The 19,289-nt window shown below is 55.1% G+C and overlaps 3 protein-coding genes across 3 annotated transcripts; 1 reads left to right on the top strand and 2 right to left on the bottom strand.

Moving 5' to 3' along the window:
- Nucleotides 1-6,277: 6,277 nt before the first annotated feature.
- etnk (putative ethanolamine kinase) lies at nucleotides 6,278-7,606 on the bottom strand (the record flags this gene model as incomplete). The annotated part of the gene is made up of 2 exons (XM_036641311.1): nucleotides 6,278-6,799; nucleotides 6,863-7,606. 2 exons carry the CDS (start codon nucleotides 7,604-7,606, stop codon nucleotides 6,278-6,280), a joined length of 1,266 nt encoding a protein of 421 aa, XP_036492957.1.
- Nucleotides 7,607-9,871: 2,265 nt separating this feature from the next.
- Nucleotides 9,872-12,135, top strand: NPR3 (Nitrogen permease regulator 3; the record flags this gene model as incomplete). Its single annotated transcript, XM_036641310.1, has 3 exons — nucleotides 9,872-10,691; nucleotides 10,745-11,141; nucleotides 11,205-12,135. The coding sequence occupies 3 exons, from the start codon at nucleotides 9,872-9,874 to the stop codon at nucleotides 12,133-12,135; spliced, it is 2,148 nt and encodes a 715-aa protein (XP_036492958.1).
- A 789-nt stretch (nucleotides 12,136-12,924) lies between these two features.
- CGCS363_v009460 (uncharacterized protein) lies at nucleotides 12,925-14,523 on the bottom strand (the record flags this gene model as incomplete). The annotated part of the gene is made up of 1 exon (XM_036641309.1): nucleotides 12,925-14,523. The coding sequence occupies one exon, from the start codon at nucleotides 14,521-14,523 to the stop codon at nucleotides 12,925-12,927; it is 1,599 nt and encodes a 532-aa protein (XP_036492959.1).
- Nucleotides 14,524-19,289: the final 4,766 nt, after the last annotated feature.

The raw sequence follows: 19,289 nt of genomic DNA, 5'->3' as shown, positions 1-19,289 counted from the left end.
CTCCCTCATTGGGGTGATAGCTCTTTTATTAATAATGGGCAGGGTTGATTTGGGGAAGTGGGGCGCGTGGCTAACGGCGATGATTAGATAGACGACAGCGAGCTTCGTACTTGCTAGTGGACAATGGCGATGGCCTGTTGGTAAAGTCGTAGGCAGCATGTAGCAAGTAACATGGCAAGGCATTGCATGGCATGGCATGGCATGCAGTGGGTGGAATGTGTGGAAGAGGGACGGACGGGGACTGGGACCGGGATTAGGATTGGGATTGGGACGTGGATTGAGGCCGGGATGAAGGTTGAGGGGGACGGGATGGTGGAAAGACAAGGTCCCCTACTAAACAGCTTGAGCCTGAGCCTGAGCCTGAGCATGAGCCTGAGCTGCTGAGGCGGATGGGAAGGTAAGGTACCTTAGATACGTAGGTAAGGAAGGGCATGGATGGATGAGGTTCCTGGAGCGGCGACAGGTCCGGCCAGGATCTGGGCAGGTGCAGAGACTGAGAGGACGCAGACCAGACGGGCTGCGAGGGAGGAGGGAGGGAAGGTCCGGACGGACACAATACGTAGGTACCTACCTACCTACCTGACCTCCATGCCTCTGTTCCTTCCTTCAGTCAGTCAGTACGGATACCTTACTGCGTAATAAAGTGGCTCTGTCCGTTCTCACTTCCGTGTCAGTAACTTCAGAACCTACTTACGCAATACGAATACACCCGCTAAGGTCCATACTTATACCTTAGGTATGCAAGAAAAGGGTACCGGGTTCATCTGTTTTGGGGGACGCTGGCACCATGTCTTTTGTTTTGTTTTTTTCCTTTCCCCCCTTGGTCTGGTCATTCTGCCCTCCGGACCTGTCTGCTTTCTACCAGTCATCGGCCGTCGCTTCACGGCCTTAGCTCCGTTGAGGGTCTCGCAATATCGCGCGCCTTGTTCGCGACCTGCGTCTTCCGTCATGGTTCATCCCCACAGAGCGGGCTATATAATCCGCACAGTGTCTTGGCTGCAAGTCTGCTCTTTGCCGGTTGGTCGGTGTGTTGGTCTGTCCAACCAAGCTACTCCCACCCATGGCAACTACGAATACCACGGTACTTCGCCTCAACCTAGCTGAGCCAAGGTGCAGGCAAAGCAGGCACGCAGCTAGCTAAGCTGCGTATACTAAACAAAAAGAAGCCAGACATGCCTGCAGCCGCTACTTCTCTTCTTTCGCTTTTCACCTTCCATCTTCATCCCCGAATGCAAATACATAAGCATTACCGGCTCACGATTGTTTATTTTGCCACGGGAAACCCTTGAGCATGCACCTCTCCCGCGAGCCACTGGCGCAAGCAAGCAACCCCATTTCGATATTCCCGGCAAGAGGGGCTCATCGGTCCCAAGTTTGAGGCGCGGTGCTGGTTGGCAACTGGGTTCGAATACCGGGGCCGTTGCGGATGTAACTGTCGACAGAGGCAAGTGTTGGTAAGTTTGCCGCTTCAAATGCCTGCCGGCATCGTTACCGTTACCTTCTCGAGCAGCCAGGGCATGGAGCTGATGAACCACTCAACTTCTCTCGATTCTAGTGACCGCCCCTCAATCCTCTGCCCGTCTCTCTTTCTACATCCAGAGTACATTCAATCCCTCAAATCCTCTCAAACATTTGCGGCGTCCTGTGGGGAGCTCGGCCGCCATCCGACCGACGTTTATCCAAGGTTCTCAATGTACAGTCGTCGTACTCCGTGTCTGCGCGTCCGATCCTCGCACCCGCAGACAAATCATTCAACCGGGCCTAAGGCTTGCCTTGCCTCGCCTTGCATCGTTCTGCGTCGCCGTCTGTTTCTTGGCCCAGTCTCTCAGTCGGCTCATCTCTTGTTTTCCTCCACTCGCTGTTTCCAGAGTCTTTTTCACCCCTCTCACATACGACGATCTCGGTCTCCAGCCTACTACAAAACTTGCCTGAGCCGGCTCATGATGAGTATCTGTCGGCTTATGACGCGACCGACGAGCTGTCTTCGAGGCGACGCGAGCCGCCAGGCTCTTGGAACTCGGACAACACGCAGGCCCTGTACGCCTTCCGCCTCTTATCAGCTACCCCCATGCCCTCTCGCTTCGGCCCTACCTCGCCCGTCATATTACCATAGGCCCCCATTTTTGGACCGTACCACCCTCCAACTCGCACAGGTCATGCATGGTCCACAGGGCAGGTATCCTTACTGTACGCGGTATTCACACACGCCTCCAGACCCTGTCATCTGGCATCCCACACCCCCGGCTCATCCCAGCTTCTCCCCTACCTCGTTACATTAGCCACTTGCTTGGCTGGTTAGGATGTTACTTGGTAGCTCTTCTCATAACTCTCTGTACCCTCCGTGCAATTCCCACGCCTGAAGTCCGACGGCTGTTTGTTCCAATGATGGCTACAGCGGTACTACATCAACGAGATCTCAAGCCACCGCGGACTGCGGGGGTTCGAGGCGAGTTGAAGGGAAGCAACGACCGTTGGATTTTGAAAAGGAGGGTGGTCAGCGGCCGCAGACGCACTCAATCGTCGTTGGCAACTACCAAGCCTAACTTCCAGCCCTTCAGCGCGCGCCCTCTCAGCTACTCCCCTCGTCCTTCATCGGTAGGGACTCCTGGCCGGCTCGAGTTTTTACCGCTTTATTTCCCGTCCCGAGAAGTGGAGGCACTGGGAGGAGCAAGCAGAGAGATTCCTTTGGACGACTGAGCACCGTGGAGAAACAAACCAGAGCACTCAAATCCCCCGTCTGACAATGTTCATGGGGTCCATGAGCCTGGGTGAGCGCGCTGGCTTGGCGTCTACGTGGGGCCGCCTGCGCAGTCTCCGACCCTCCGACCGCCGGCCGCTGAGATGCTGCTCAGGCCAGACAAGGCTCGACCGGAAAACACCAGACGAGGTCAGGTCAAACGGACGCCTGGCCTCAATGTCTGTTCGCTGTGCTTCGTCTCGAGCCAGTCCGTCTGCTCGTTGGTCGACTGCTGACGTCTGTCACTTTCAGTGGCAGCATACCAGCAAACACACGGCATGCCGCCCCTCCTCTTCGTGTGAGGCTTCAGCTGGATAATTGTCATATAAATGGGGAATCTTCTTCTGACTTGCCTGCACAAGAACGGCATTTATATAGTCAGCTTTGCCCATCCGTAGACCGGCAGTCTTGGCTTTGTTCCCCCAATGCGCATGCTTGCGCTACTTGGGCCTTGCATGCTTGGTTTTCACTCGGGCTGGAACGGTTCTCGAAGCATCACGCAACTACAGGGGAATCCTTCCATGTACACTGGATTGCGACATTCTGCCTTGCTCGTCCGCTCACTTTTCCACTGCGTACCTCAGCAATAGCTCTCTGCCAGAGGGCGAGATTCATACGCATCCATCTCCCTCCGAACCACTGTGCCTTGCTGTGTGCGTGGCGTGCTGCCGCGACCAGACCCCGTACCTAGATAGCACCGGAATAACCATACCCTCCTTACGAATTCACACCCACTTCCACATAAGCCCACGCCCACACGGACCAATGCTCCACGTGGGCCACAGAGTCCGTGGTTCGATGCTGGGGGCCAGTCCCGGCAGAAACAAGCATGTGCCGAGTCACCGTTACAACCTGCAGATAGCTGTGCAGGCGAGGTTGAGGGGGGGCCACAGCTACAGCTACCCAGCTGATTGAAGGGTGCTTAAAGCAGCGAGACGCGCGCGATGCCTGCATCACCGTCACACGGCGAATGGGGTTGGGCAGTGGCCAAAGATCGAGGTGGGAGCGGCGGTTGGCCAATGCTGTGTGGGCTCTTCCTATCCCCCCCTCCATGGACCATCACACCTTCTTAGCCCTGGGATGGAAGTCAAATAGTCATCGGCCTTCGAGACGGACGGAAGATAGGACAGGCGGCATTAGCACCTCGAATTCCATCTACAGCATGGTTGTGATTACGGTTCCTTCGCACTGCAGACCCCGGCTCGCGTTCGTGCGTCTCGGGTCATCTAACACCATCAAGACAGCCGAAAACTTTCATCCAGAATATGAGTACCTGAGGCGATCTCCCAGATGTTGGCCACGGCAGAGACGAGAGGGGAATGCTACCCATGTTGTGAGGGGTTCCAAGTCGCGCAGTGAAGGCTGCGAGCGACTATGGACACGGAGAGTTCGAAAATACTCAAATGTTCGCGGCATGAACTGCATCTACATCATGGGTGTACCATGAAAGATTGGTACGCGTGCCCGTTGCTCGTTCGCCGCGCCGCATGAGCTGCGTCTGGCCAGAAAGTCAAGACGCTCCCAACAGCAGCGGAGTCGAAGTTGCGTGTTCAAAGTAACGAAATCGACAGCACATACGCGCAGATGGAAGGAAGGAAGAACACCAAGCCAAGAGCGCCTCGCCCATCCGTCCGTCACTACCCATGCCATACTTCATGACGGGACTTCTCCTAGCCGCTCGAATCCCAGTCGATGATATTTGAGTCTTCTCCCTGCAGCAACCACGTACTTGAGCACTTGTCCTGTCAGCCGGATTATATACCGCCCAGATACAGAGTACCCGGTTCTGGGTTCATAGCAAGCACACCTTGAATCGACATCCCCCCCTACCGCAATTGAATTACCCTCAGACCAATTCCTGGCTTCGGTTCGGTTCGGTGGGGAGGAGTTCATCCTCCTCGCGAGTCCCATTCGTCCTTGGCCCAGTGGCCAGAATCCTGATCCTTGGATTTGGTACCGAGTAAGAGCATGTTAAACCAAAGCAAAATTACTCAATCAAGCCTTCTCCGTGCAAGATGTATTCATCTCCCCATGCCTGGCAGTAGTACTTGAGCCGGCGACAGTCGTTCTCCGACGCCCGACGTGATCAAGTCAGGCCGACTTCGCCAACCTCAGATCCTCCTCCTCCTCATGAGACGGAGACAGAACTCGATTTCAGAGCTGTCCATCGGCCCGCTGTTTCGATATGCTCGTACCACGCGCGTCAGGAGCAGCACGGTTGGCCAAGCGGCTCATGCCTCCGAAACGAAACCTCTGCTTTGGATGGGATGGAAAAGCCGGAACCGCTGCCCCATTCCCAGGCTTCCCGGTCCATCTCTTCCTCGTTCAATCTCATCTTGCTTGTTAGTATTTTACCTCCTCGGTCTCCTATCCTCCTCCCACGTCACGACTCGACTCGACCCGATTTGACTGACTAACCGTCGGCTGCCTCTCGTGTGTACTTGTCACTTACCTTTCCACTCGGCTATCGTCGCCAGCGTATCTCGATGGGGAAGTGTGGCCTATGTCAGACCAAGTCTGCCTACGTGTCTGTTATGATTGATGCTGCTATATCAAAGGCCATTACACTCAGCTTTTAGCAAACCTACCTTTGTCAGTGCTTTTACCTAGGTTGGGCAGTCGGGAGTAATCATTGTGACGAGGCGGCGGGTGTGGCAGCCCCCCATCGTCCTTATGTTGAGAGAGACGGGGAGCGATGCGTACTTGAGTGCGGGAGGTTGTTGCTCTCTTCTCCGCCGACCAACATCAGCCTGAAAACCTTGCACGCCATTCCGTCGTGGGTTATGAGGCGCAATGATGAATGACGGTAGAGGCATAGAGAGTATGTGCGAGGCCCAGACCAAGATCTAATCATCTTGTGCCGTCTCCAAGGTGGTCAGTGCAGAGGCTGAAATAGGTGATGGGTGGGTTGAATTCACATGTGCCTACAATCTGCCTACGTCGAGCCCACATATTGAATCACTTGTTATTTTTTGCATCGATGTGCAAGTACTTGCTATATTTTGACTCCTGAGATGGATCGCTGCCAGTTTTTGGTTTTTGTTTCTCTCGGCCGTCCACCTTTCCCCCTCTTTTCTTACCCCCACCCATCTGCTCGAGTCGTGCACACCTACTACGTAAGGTAGAGAAGCCCCAGTTTTCGCCCTTCTATCCGGATGAACCCTGGACAGAGCAGCAAAATGTATGTTTTTTGGTTTGCTAACACTCGAGATGTGGAAATAATAATAATACTGGGACTCGTCTGGCTCATACTCTCTTCTTCTATCATGCTCATGTGTACTAACAATGGGAGGATAATTATTACTTAGATTCCATCTAGTCCCGAAACGCCCCGGAGCTCATTCGAGGCCTTCGTCGAGCTCATGTTGAATGACGCCGGCCCGTGTCAATATCATGCTTCGCTCTCGTCGATCCATTTCTGTTTCGCAGTTGAAGTTTATATACAGAAATCCTTGCCTAAAGAAACTCCGTTTTTGGCGTTGTTCTTCGCTGATGCCCGTCATCAAAGCCTCCTCGTGACAGGAAGCCCTTCATCATTACTTACTCCACTTGTTCCCATCGTCGCTCGCGCAGAGGCTTTTCCTTGTTGGCTGCGGCTCTGCTGCCATCCCTTTCTTCCTTCCAGGCCCAATACTCTGCGAGACGCGTCTCGGCGTAAGATGCGTAGTCAAAGTCGATCTCCGAGATGACAGCTTGGATAAGCGCCCAGATGCCCCAGTAAAAGCCTGGTACGCCACGGAACAGGTCTACCTCGTCGTTGAGTTTCTTTACTTCCGTCTCCAAGTCGATGATGTTCTTGCCAGGCAAAATCTTGAAGTAGGCGCGGACATACTCATCGATGAATTCACGACGCTGGCTTCGGCTAGGCAGCGCGCTGTAGTCGCAGTCAAAACCGCCCCATTCGGCGAAGTGGTTGGCGATGTCGAATGCAGCTGGCGACGGGGTTGCGTACTCGTAGTCGATGAACGTGACCGAGACTTGATCCTTAGCGCCACTCGCAGCGTAAGTCGTCGGTAACACAATGACGTTCCCGCTCAAAAGGTCGCAGTGGGCAAACACAAGCTGTGAGCCGGGACTAGTTAGCCAACAATATTCCACAGAGCGATTCAGGTGAGTATTTCTTACCCCATCGACCCCCAATCCAGGGCGCTGGCTGAATTCATTCACAAGCCATTCTAGCTCGTGCTGTAACTTGTCCTGTCTCTGTCTCTGTTCTAATGTATCCGTGGGCAGGGCCAATATCCATTTCTGCATTACGGTCCAGACATTCGGCGTTGGCTTTCCGGGCGCGGCATTCTCAATCATCTCGTCCCGGTCTAGGTGGCTGTGGTCTCCATTTTCCCTGGCGATGCCGTTCTTCGATGTCGGATGCGTCAGGCAAGGGACAGTGGCGTGCCATTGAGCCAATCTTCTGGCGACGGCGGTGTAGATGGATGGCTTCCTGAGGTCCTCGGGGGCGGTTACGCTGCCTTTGACGAAGCGATAGAGCATGCCATTCTTGAAGCGAGCAAGCAGCTCGGGTGCCAAGCCATACTTCATGAGAAGCTCATGGTTCTGAGCCTCGCGCTCGCGATCAATGAGAACGGCGGTTCCACTGCCATAGGCCCGCAACAGTATAGCCTCCCTGTCCACCTCCTCCGTGGACCACCCTTTTCGCTTATTGATGGCTTTGAGCAAGGTGTTGGTGATGCCGTCGGTGAAGCGAACAAACTCGATCTTGTCATCGGCGGTGTCCCAGTCTGGTCGAACAGTCAGGATCAAACGAGTGGCGGATTGCTGAGAGTCTTCGCTATCGTAGGGGAGGGGGAGGAATGGAACGTGGGCAGACGTCAACCCGTTCGGGTGGCCGTTGCTCGCACCTTGGGTCATGGCTGGACCGTCAAGGTTGTTGGTGATGGGAAGGAAGGTAAATGTCGAGAGCCCAGACAATAGCGGGAGGGCAATGGCTACAAGGTGACCGGTCTTCGAGGGTGATGGTCTACGACAGCTATGCAAATCGTCAAAGTCGAGCCAGGTTGCGTTAAGTTCAACGACAGATTGCGAATAGGGGTGTTGAGGCGGTCTGAGATAGGCAAGGGGTCGCAAGGGAGGTCGATGATTCGAGGGAGGAGCCGACAGGAGGCGGATATGGTAAGGGCCAGATTGACAGAAAATGTGCCAACAATTCGAATTGATGGGGGCGTGAAGAGTCGAAGAAGGGGAGAGAGGGGGGAGAGAATATTGAGACTGGGGAGTAAATGGTGGACAGGTTGACAGGGAAGGGGCAGGACTTTCAGTATTAAAGTCGAGAACCAGTTGTCGTCTTTGGCGCGAATCGAGTCAAGCGGAGCACACGACCTGTTGCCTTCCTCGTTGCGGAGCCGAAGGTCGAAAAAAAAGTCGTCGCTAAGCCAGGTAGTTTAATGAAGATGAGTTCTCGTTGGGGGTGTGGTTTTTGGCGGTGGGCAGTGGCTATCCTCCTTTGGTCGTCGGTCAAGGAAAGGAAGCAAACAATAACGCAGGCAGCCAGCCAGCCAGCCAGGGAATAGCTGATACTAAGGTAGCAGGTTCGGTAGAGTTACAGAGATGCTGAGAGATGAAAAGGCAATAGGCAGGACATGTGAAAGCCACTGGGACCGCCACATTTTCAATTTAGGGACTCTACTGCCCGTAGGCGGGGGGGGGGGGGGGGGGGGGGGGGGTGGATTTCTTGACCCGTTGCAGTGTTCGTAGGTACCGACTGCCTACCTTACCTATTGTCTTTCATGTGTGTTGCAGCGACCCCAACGCCAGCGCCAGAGCCAGATTTGCTTCCCAGGGGCGCAATTGATTCAACGATCCCGTATTTGTTGGCCTTTGCGCTGGACGCGTGGCACGAGCGTCAGTCTGTCGTCGGGTGAGAGACAAGCGGGTGGGCGAGGCGGGGGCGAGGCGGGGTCCAAGAGCTTCTTTCTCTCTCTGCTCTCCCCCATTGCTTTCTCTCGTTTGCTCGTGTGCGAGAGTGTGCTTTTTTTCCTTTATTGGAACGGTTTCCCCGCCGCCACCAAAGCTGCCCGGAAGTATTAGTTCTGGCTATTTTCCAGGGCCTTGCAGCTGCTGCTACCTGTTCTTGCATGCAGTGCGACAACCAACCACGAGAGCCTGGATCGCCCGGGACTGGACGAATTAGACAGCCACTTGGCCATATCCTCCCTCGGCATTGGCCGCTTTCTCCCCCGACCTGGATGATGGATCGTAAATGACCCCCAAAAGTTGGGGCTCCCATGTCGTTCTTTCGTCATTGTTGTAGCCGAGCAGGTCTCGTCATGTCACCTGTCACCTGTCACCACTGCCCGCCCTAGCACGCTCACCGACTACATGTGTCTCTCCTCGAAGCATTTCATATGTCGCTGCGCTTGTCTAGGAGCTCAGGCCAGTGTTTGGCAGGAAGGAGATAAGGAAATTCCGCGATACAGCCTAGCTCGAAGGTATGCGTGGATACTGCGTAGTACTTGGAGATGGGGGCTTTTTGGAGGGGGGGACTCCGAGACATGTGACGGCTCTGGGTTCAGACCCGCATTGGAAGACCCTTTGACAGTGTTTCCGCCTGGGCACACGAATAAACTTCCTCGAAAGTACCAGCTGGAGCATGCTACCACTGCTGCCCACCGCAGAAACCCTCACATGGGAGCCTCAACCCCACTCTAACATCGAAACGGCGTTCAGCCACATGCGCTTAGACCATCCTGCGCTTCCGCCCTCGCCGCCAAGCAGCAGCCTCTCGTCTATTGGCCGCGCGCGTTTCCGCTCTTGCTCACCCGTCCATTCACGGCGGCGCATCCCAACTAGATACTGTCGCACGTACAATTGTCCATCAACATCCATCCTTCCGTCGTTACGTACAAACATCGGATCGCGCCCAGCCAACGACCCTGCGCACCATTTACTCGTTGCAACCCTGCCGACGAGCTGCATTTTGGGAGGATGGGATGTAGATTGCCTGCTTGCCGCCTTATCTAGCGTCGAATTCCTTGGTGTCCGTCCGTTCCAACCACGCGGCTGGAATATGACGATGCCTGCTGGACCACTCCCACGGTGCTCATCATTGACAGCTTAGAGCCGTTTGAATATCCCTCCAAACGAGCCATTGTCCCCGTGACACCGATTTTTGCCGACATGGCGCAGCCCGTGCTCCCGAACCCCTCCAACTTTCTAGCCGTGGCGCTCGTCATCAACCGATCTCGTGATGGCCCCAATTTCGTCTTTCACTACCCGCCCCAGGTTCTGCCCCCAAATAAATCAAAGAGCCACGAGCCGGCAGATACCGCCGCGGATAGCGATGACATTCTGCTTGAGCGTCTAAATCAACCCGCCTCGCTTGACGCGGATGCGAACGCGGACGATCTGCAGCAATGGACCGCGGGAGATGATCACCTGATCACCGACGAAGGCACTCAGATCGTGCCCTGGGAGCATGTGGCTGGCTTTCCTACGAAAGATCTCGCCAGTATCTTAACCCCCGGAAGAGCCTATCACAAGAAACTCTTCCAGCTGTCTCTCGACCCACTGTACTGCGTCTCTTATCCCATCCACGTGCCCGAAAGTGGTAGCTGGAAGAAAAAGAAAAAGAAGAAAGGGAAGCCGGAGAGGGCCAAATCTGTGCGGACGGAGGAGTCGGCCGTCTTGGTTGACTATGAACCAAACGAGGACAATGACGAAACGCCCACTGGCGCCGACGCATCTCAGACAGAACCAAGAGACGATGAAAAGCTCCAGCCGGAGGAGGTGGATGACAAACGCGCTTCCATGACCATGTTCAACCTGGTCTTTATTCTCAACCCGAGGAAGCAGGAGGCCAAGGAGCTCATCGACACTCTGTATCTGAACATTATTAAGAAAGTGAACAAGGCCTACAAATACTGCCAACAACACAGTGAGTTCGTGTGGAAAGAGTCAAAACGCATCTCTGCATTGAAAGATAAGGGCCGCGAAGACAGTAAGTTGAACGGCAATTGTTTTTGTGACATCAATGCTGACGCCGTGCTGTAGAACGCAAGATGAGCTCCTTGTGGAGCGAGATATTAGCAACCTCGTCTCTCGCCGCCTCCGTCCAGGACATTTATGAAGCCGTATCTCAAAACAAGATTGCGGCTCTGCAACTCGACACGACAGCTGGGCCCATCACACCCTCCGTTCAGATTCCCGTGCCATTCTACGTTACCGACCTCCACCAAATCGGTCAGAAGGAGTCCAGAGGTCTCTGGCTGACAACAGCCAACTCCTTTACAGGGGAAGACACCCTGGACGAGCCCGGCTTCCTGGATCGCAACTTCGCATTGCTTCTAATGGGGGATGAGAAGAAAATCATTGCTGAGCTGCAGGCAGACCCAGACCCCAGCACAGTCGCCATGGTCGAGTTTGCTCGTTTGTCAAAGCCAACACAGTCGTGAGTCGACCCCCGCCCAATGCCTCGTAGCATTCTTTTTTCAAGTCTCTGATCGGAATATAGCTTCTATCAAGTCGGTCAAAGTAACGTACTGACGCTGAGCCAAGTGCGTAAGTACGCACAACACTTCATCTTTTGGCGCCGCGCCATTGCAATCCCGCCTCTGCACGCTCGTGATATCTACATCATGTCTCCGAACTGTGACACTCGCAACCTCCCCAGGGCTAGTTCAGAGTGGCAAAAGACATTCCCCCTGGCGCCGCCACTAACCAACTTCCTCGCCGAACTGTCCTACGCGCCGCGCCCGTACAAGCATTTCTGCCCTAGCAAGGCGCATCGCCCAACGTACTTGGCCATGCTGGCATGGCTGATGCGTGGTGCTTGGGTCACCCAGCTCTGCACCTTTGCATACGTCATCGTCTGGCCCGAGATAATATACGAGGTCGAACACAAGCTCGAGAGTGATGAGCTGCGCAAGGCCGACGACACCAGCTCTCTCAGCACCAGCAGCGGGGCGCGCAGCAGTAGTTCTGGCATCTTGAACCCCGTCGATGAGCAGTCCGAGACCGACGGGGCGGCAGGGGCGCACGTGCCGACGATGAGCGAGCAGGTGGCCGAAAAGGCCCGGCTGGAGCGCATCGCGGAGAAGACACAGCGCGAAGCTGCCGAGAAGGCCACGGCGCATGCCCGCAAGGTACTGCCGGCGGTGACGGACCACCCGTCAACCAATGACGCGCCGCACCTGGCGCGCATGGTGCCGTACATCATTGTCGACGCCAAGAAGGCCACGGGCAAAGACTCGCTCTACCTTTCGGCCATCGGCAAGCGCTTCAAGGATCCAAAAGTCGCCAAGGCGTGGCAAGATTTTTGGAAATACTTTAATGGGCAGACGGCGCTCGAGAGAATCGCATTGCAGGAGGACATGAAACGTAAGGAGGCTTGGAACCTGTTGACAGCGATGAGCGAGCATCTTCTTTGTGTGCGGCATTGGTAGAGACCATGCCGGCTCTGATATTCGACCCTGACCTCGTCTCGTCTGCGAGGGAAGTCTTGGGCGGCCGTCGGCAAACGCCTATACAGAAGTCATACACAACTACGAAGCCCGTGATGGGTGGAGCCAAGTGCAAAAAGTCACTAGCTTAATTATGGAAATATGAAAAGAGGGTATCATTGTATGGATGCAGGAGGAAAATGTGAGGTAACACACGCGCCACTTACGTGGAGAGGTCGGGACGTCACGCCGAGCATGGTAGATACAAAACAGACCGGGTTGACAAACGTAGGCATATAAAGAATACCTTAGCATTAAGAGGAGAGAGAGAGATGATGCTTGCGAAATAAAAGAAACGAGCTGCCTGGAATAAGAAGCGAGACCGCCCGCAAGATGAGGAGAATATAAATCTTGCAAATGCCCAACCGAACCCCCCAGAGGTATCACGACTGCCAGTAGATAAATGCTCGGTAAACCCAGGAAAGAAAAGGCAAGGAAACAGAGCGTAAAAGAACCAACGCAAACCTTTGGTAAATCCGCGTCATGTTGTTGCCCCTCCGCGCGCTTTCCGCCGTTGCCTACGTAACCGCAGATCCTGCCAACGCCGCTGCCTATGATCCAAACCCCTATTGACCAACCGAAGGATGCGAAGCCCACACAAGTATAAAAGTATGAGAACGAATCACACAACTGCATCTAGCTTAAGCCAGCTATAGGCCTCGCCAGTAGTAAAAAAAAAAAGGAAAAAAGCTGTCGTTCAAACGCCGTCGTCCCAAGATGCCACCCACGACACTATTGTGTCAAATCCATACCGAACTCGTCCTCTTCCTTGAAGTTCAGCGAAACAGGTCCACCTTCGTCGTCGTCTGGGTCGTTCCAGAACTCGCTCCCGGCTCCCAGGTCGTTGGTTAGGACAGCAGCTGCATCGTCCCGTGGGCTGACAGGAAGGCCATCGGGATTTGTAGAACCGTTGAGAGGTTCGCCGCGGTAGTCGGTGTGATGGGGAACCCTCAGCCCAGAGCCGCTTGCGCGTGAGTACCCCAAGTCATCGTTCTTCGAAATTGCCTCCATCAATTCCGTTTGCATGCGCTTCTCGTCTTCCGTGAGCTCGAACGGGAAGTGGCCGCCGAGTTCCGCAATTGCGTTCATGAGCTCCTCCTGCTGCTGAAGCTTCAAATGCAACATCCACATCAGATCTCTGGTCCAACTGACAGCGCCGTTGAGAATATCGCCCTTATTGGGGCCCTTGTCCTTGTCCTCAATGGGCAGGCCGGTCGTAATGTTGCCAGTCGTGCCACCAGCTGCGCGACGTGCACCGGGACCAGCAAGACCCGAGGTAGCTTGAGAGGGATTCGAGATGCCTGTGAGGGTGGGCGAGAGCGGCGTACCGTTCTGAATCATCTTGCGAATCTTCTCATCTTCCAGACGGTGCGCAGGCACCAGTCTGCTGAGGTCTTGGATTCTTTCATTGATATTATCTCGTCTCCTTCGCTCGACTAGGTTGTGGGACTCACGGCGCCGCTTGCGCTTCATTTCCTGTGAAGACACAGCAGCGGGCTGAACACCAAGCTTTGCGGGCATGGAAGTGCCCCCTTTCATCATTACTTCGTTCAGTTGAGCCAAGCCGGGCTGAATGGGCGACGAAAAGCCCGAGCCGTAAGATGCCGCCATGCTTCCAGTTGGTGTCTGCATCCACTGGCCGGCAGATGGCGACTTCTCATGCAAGCCTTGAGTTCTGATTGACTGTGAACCAAAGCCAGTGGTCTCAGGCACGGAGTGCATGGTCGACTTAGGCGTCATTGGGCTTCGGGTGTTGGAAGAGCTCTTCCGCTGCATTGCTTGGGCCATTCTGGCTCTGTTCTTGGCGTTGAGGTAATTGGCATCGGCGCTCTCGGCATTCATGTCTGATCCGGTCAAAGGCGAGCCCGAGTAAGAAATTGGCGAGTGTAGCGATGTACCGAGAGACTGGGGGTGGTGTAGCTGACGAAACTGCGAGTTATTGTAACTGTGAACGAATGGGCTCTGAATAGGGTCACCATCGGGGGTGTTGGAGTAACCGTTGATATGATTCTGATCCATGCCATGGTGAGAGCCGTAAATCGTCTGGTTGAAGCCCATGCCCATATCTGACATGCCGCCGAAATCTTGGCCGTGGCCGTGAATGCCAGGCTGGGTGTCGGTCGGACTGCCAAGGCCATCGAGAAGCTCGTCGTCGCCGAAAAGGGCAGAGCCACTCGAGAAGCCGTTGGAGTTGTTTGCAGAGTTTGAGTTGAAGTTATTGGAGTAGGATGATCCAAAGTTGCCGCCCATGGCAAGATCATTGGGATCGATGCTTCCGCCGCCAGCTCCGCCGTGGCCACCGTTAAACTGGCCGAAGCCGTGTTGTGCCATTTCGTGTCTTGTTCTCTCGAAGCGCAGTGTTGACTTATCGTGATTCAAGCGTGTCGGTTCCGTGATTGTCGGAGGCCTCGTGATACCTGGAGCTGCTCACACCGCCTGTCGTGGAGCAGAAAGGCTGAGCCGGCCGTGGAGGCTATGCAGGTCGTCGAGATGGGAAGAATTAAGGGTAACTTCGACAACTGCAAGGGGCCGGAAGGTTAGCGGTGCAATCCAGAGGCGTAAATGCAGACACAGTCATGCGTGAACCCAGGCTGCGCAGTTGCGCAGTTACGCGGGTCGTTGTCTTCGTTTCCGACAGACACGAGCGTAGCGGTTGGACATGCGGATGTTCTCCACACAAACAATGGACAGCCCCGAACGCCACCGAGGCAAGCGGAGTAAAGTAGGCAATGAGGGCGGGCGCGCCAAAAGCAGGACTGACTCACCGACTGGGTAGGAGTAAAACGGTTGAAAACGTACGGTATTTGCAGTCGACAGTCGCTTCTTGTCACACGGTGATTCAACGAAGCGTTGCAAAAGATGCCGGGACGGCGGCCTAAATAGAGCAGACCTGGTAGGGTGCGCGAGCGATTTCCAGCTAGGTGACAGTCGAGAAGGCGGGTGAGAGAAGACAGTGCGAGTGTGGGCGCTAGGGAGAGAGACAGAAAGTCAGAGCGAGGCGAGGGAGATGTTGGTCACTGTCTGTCGGTCAGTCGCAACGGGCGTCAAGATGTTAAAAAAGGCGATCGCCGCTTGTTTCGCTGGTGAAACAGAACAAATAAGAAGAGACGGCGTTTGGTTGTTGCACCTGAGAGAGAGAGAGAGAGAGAGACAGATGAAGGGAGAAGGAGGGAAAGTTGGCTGGAAGTGGTTGCGATGGAAGTGCGGTGTCGGGGACCCGAGGGTTTGTACGTAGGTAGGTCAGGTAGGTAGTGTGTGTTGGTGTAGCTGCCTCGGGGCTGGGTTGGTCTGGTCTGGCGAATAGTTAGTTGGCACTTTTTGGGGTTTGGATCGTGTGTAGGTAGTGTCAAGCAATGGACGAGGTGGTTTGCGGACACCGTCGCCGAGGCAGAGAGAGGGGCGGGCAGGCGGGCGAGTGAGCGAGCGAGGGGTGCAGAGGTCGGGTACCTTGACCTCGCCCGTACTGTGTGTATAGGTACAGTAAGGCAAGGCAGGGTAAGGTACCTAAGGTACCTAAGGTACCTTAGGGAACCCAGATGGGTAGGGTCGCAGTCGCAGTACTTGGGGGTGGGGTGAGGGGAAATGGGGCGCCGCGCTCCCTCTCTGTCTCTCTCACTTTCTGGCTTTCCCCGTCACACATAATCCTCAAGCCAGTGTGTCCAGGCGGTCTCCTACGTCAAGGGAGGACACGACTGCTCTGGAATGTGAGATGGAACTGGCCGTGAGTGATCCAGGCTCAGAGACAGGGGTTCGCAGAGGGGAAGGAACCAGCGAGGGTTTGCTGGGATGCGATGCGACAACACACCTGGGATCCAGGACTGGGAGAGGGAATGGTGGGCAAAGAGGTATGACAACGCCGGGGATGGGGGGCAAGGAATAGACAGGAATGAGTCGCAGAAAACAGGCGAGAGCAGAGCGAAAGCAACACGGATGCTGACTTAACTTACCTTGCTGTCTACGGGTAATAGTGCGGTGGTGGGTAAAGGTGTATGTACGCCGCGGCTGTTGTCCTTTCGAGGTAGCAAACGCTTTGGCTCGGCTGCTGCGCAGTGTCGCACAAGTACGAGCGAAAAGGTCGCAGGTAGTCTTGGGTTTGCAGGGGCACCTTAACTTGACGGACGCCGATACTCAAACTGAGGCGATGAGAGTGAGAAGAAGAGCTGTCGAGTTGTGAGTAGCGGACGGGAGACTGCGCAAGGCAAGTCTAGTATGGCGTGGTAAAGTAGGTATGTAAAGGTGAGTGAGCACCGAGACTGGTTCGTGACCGCCGGTTCGGACGGGTCGGGGTTAAGGCGAGGCAGTCCAAGTCAGCCGTCTCGATGTGAAGTCGGTGTCTCTCCTCTGTCCTAGCTCGACGTCAGCTCATGTACTTGCACTCGGCAGGATTTTGGACGTTGGGCGACGTACTTGGGACGAGATGGTGTTAATGCGCGGGCAACACCGTGGAGCGTGCGACCATGGATCCAGCAGCAGTCTTGCGACCAGTCAGATGTCGCGTCTTCTGAAGGGGTATGGGAGAAACGGGGAGAAGGAGAGATAGACCACTCGAGCCGAACAGAAGCCAGAGTATATGGCCAAGTATAATAGATGGTTGGCGGAACAAGCGGCTCTGAGGCTGAGTCGTGACGGTAGGGGGAGCGAAGGATGGATGGGTGAGCATGGACTGGGGTTGCGGTTCCAGCGTACGACGAGCTATCCGTATGTACTTTGCAGTGCAATGGAGGGCAAAAGGCAGGGCAGGGCAGGCAAGAGCAGAGCAGAGCAGAGCTATCTGCTTCGACGGGAGGGAGATACTTGGCCAGCCTTGCGTCAAGTCTCCGAGGGCAACGACTGCATGGAAGACTGGAAGAAACGGGGGAAATAAGTACGTACTTGGTTGGACGTTGGGGGCTGTTTGTGATAAGTGCTCCCCAATTCGGTGACGGGACGTAATAAATGGGGTTTGAGATCGGGGTCGGAATCCGGGTCAGAGATGCAGTGCGCGTGTGGTGATCCCTGCCGGGTGTTATTTTTATTGATGTTGTTTGCGCTGCGCAAGCTGTGTCTTCCGGGGCGGCGGCAGTATTGGTATTGACGTTGATGTTGTTCTTACAGGAGACGGGACTGCCGCTGAAATTGAGTTTGCTGGTCTTTGGTGTTTCTGGAGCAAAATGCCCGACGGGCATACAGGTTGGCCTGCAGTGGAGAACCTAAGGCCAGGCAGGTAGATGTGGAGGTGAAGGCGACGCCGATGGTGACGGGACGCCGGAGCGATGTCTCCAAGAAGAGGCGGGAGGAAGTTGGGACCTGACCCGGCGGCTGTGTCGGACAGCACAGTTCGCTCAATCAACGTTGGTCCAAAGTCAACTCCAAGCGTCGTGGCGTCTGCAGAGCTTCTTTCCTTTTTTGACGTGGTGATGTTGTTCCAGCCCAGCTTGCCAGCGCTTCAGTTGATTCCGTCACTCTCTGGCTCCCAGCGTCTCGGTCTGTCTCTCGCTGCCTAGGTACCTTAGGTAGGTAGGCACCTTAGCTAGATACCTACCGTAGGTAAGGTAGGTGGGCTGTATTCGTACTGGGCTATGTAGCACTCGATGCAGCGTGGTGGTCTGTGCATAAAGTCCAGAACCCCGGAGGCATTGGATCAATATCTGGTGAATGGCTGGAGTTGATGTGTCTTCCTGATACTTTGAACCGTGTCAACGACAACTCTGCAATCCTTGCCCTTCTCTGAATCATTTCTTGGACGAACGTACCTCCTCTTTGCCTGCTACCCGGTCGGGTCGTCGTTGCTCTCTGTCGAAGAAGTGGTGTTTTCCGGGAGATTGTCTCTTCTTTCCTCATCCTCTCCCTCGGTCGCTGAAGGGAATCGCGCTAGCATTTATATCAATGCTGGTTTCTACTAATAGCCACTACATCATCTGGTCGAGGCCTGTCACTTCACCAACATCTCCTGACTCGTCCCATAATCCGGGGGTGGCACACCTTACCGTTTCTCGCCGGAGCCTTTTCGCTGCTTCTTGGGCGCCATCGGGACTTGATGGAGGGCACCCGGGGGAGGGGAGGGGGGCGAAGGAGGCGACCGGCCGGACCCCGTGATCCCCCCCAGTCAGCCAGCTAAGACATCAAGACACCAACTGGTCCCGCGCCGGCCGCGGCGACTCGCGACGCCCATCGGGACCTGCTTAATGATCGGCCAAGACTAAGTGGTCATGCCGTTCAAAGTGTCTAGCTCGGCCACAATCAGACACATCACGAATTCGCCAGGACGGGCCTATCCACAGCTCTCAGACGTGTCGGCCAGGAACCCGGTAAGCAAGAAACGCCTCAAAATGCCTTGGACTCGATTATGGGATTCGTCTCATTCACATTGCCCCTTCGGAAACCAGTTTCCTCCGCCAGAAAACACCTTACCCATGCCATGCAGCCTCGGACACCGCTGCTGACAGGACGATATCCTGTACAATTGACCTTGGTTGGCTTGGAGAGCTTGTGTACTCGTGTACAGCAAAACTCATCCTGCCAGGGAAGGCGCTGTCAGAATGCATGCCGTCCATCTGTTCATGCCCGAAATGGTTTGTCCCGAGCCTTCATCGATGGCATCATGTTAAAAGCGGAAGACTCGTGGGCAGTCAAAAGCGGGCGCGGCACGTTCAAGCTTCACCGCCTTGAATTATTATCTCTAAAAATGCCGCCCTTGAGAGAAAAGTCGGTGGTACGGATACGTGATGTATCGATGGGTATGCTTTGAGGAGGGGGTTGCACTCGCCCACACTCCAGGGCCTATCGCTATGTATCAATCCATGCCGGGCACCGCATTCAAATCTATGTCTAAGTCGTCTGCTTTCTTCCACGGTAGTACGGTACGCAAGGTATGCACGGCTGCCAGCAAATGTCGGAGCTGCGACGGGGGATCACTGTCACCAGTCCGTCTTCCCAGTCCGCTTGAGTCTGTAAAGGATGCAACCGCCAGTGGACCCTGGAGGGTGGTGAGGGTGAAACAGGCTGCCAATCATGTGCGATGGATTAGAGCACTTGGAGCCAAGAGAGACCCGATAACGTCTCTGAGTGGCGTCCAGTCTCATTGGGGAAAGCGAGATACGTACCGCGAGGCCGAGCTG

This window comes from Colletotrichum siamense (assembly GCF_013390195.1).
Source record: "Colletotrichum siamense strain Cg363 chromosome Unknown KSG_Cg363_contig06, whole genome shotgun sequence".
NCBI lineage: Eukaryota > Fungi > Ascomycota > Sordariomycetes > Glomerellales > Glomerellaceae > Colletotrichum > Colletotrichum siamense.
The sequence above is the reverse complement of the archived record's forward strand: the minus strand, read 5'-3'. Positions and strand labels throughout refer to the sequence as shown.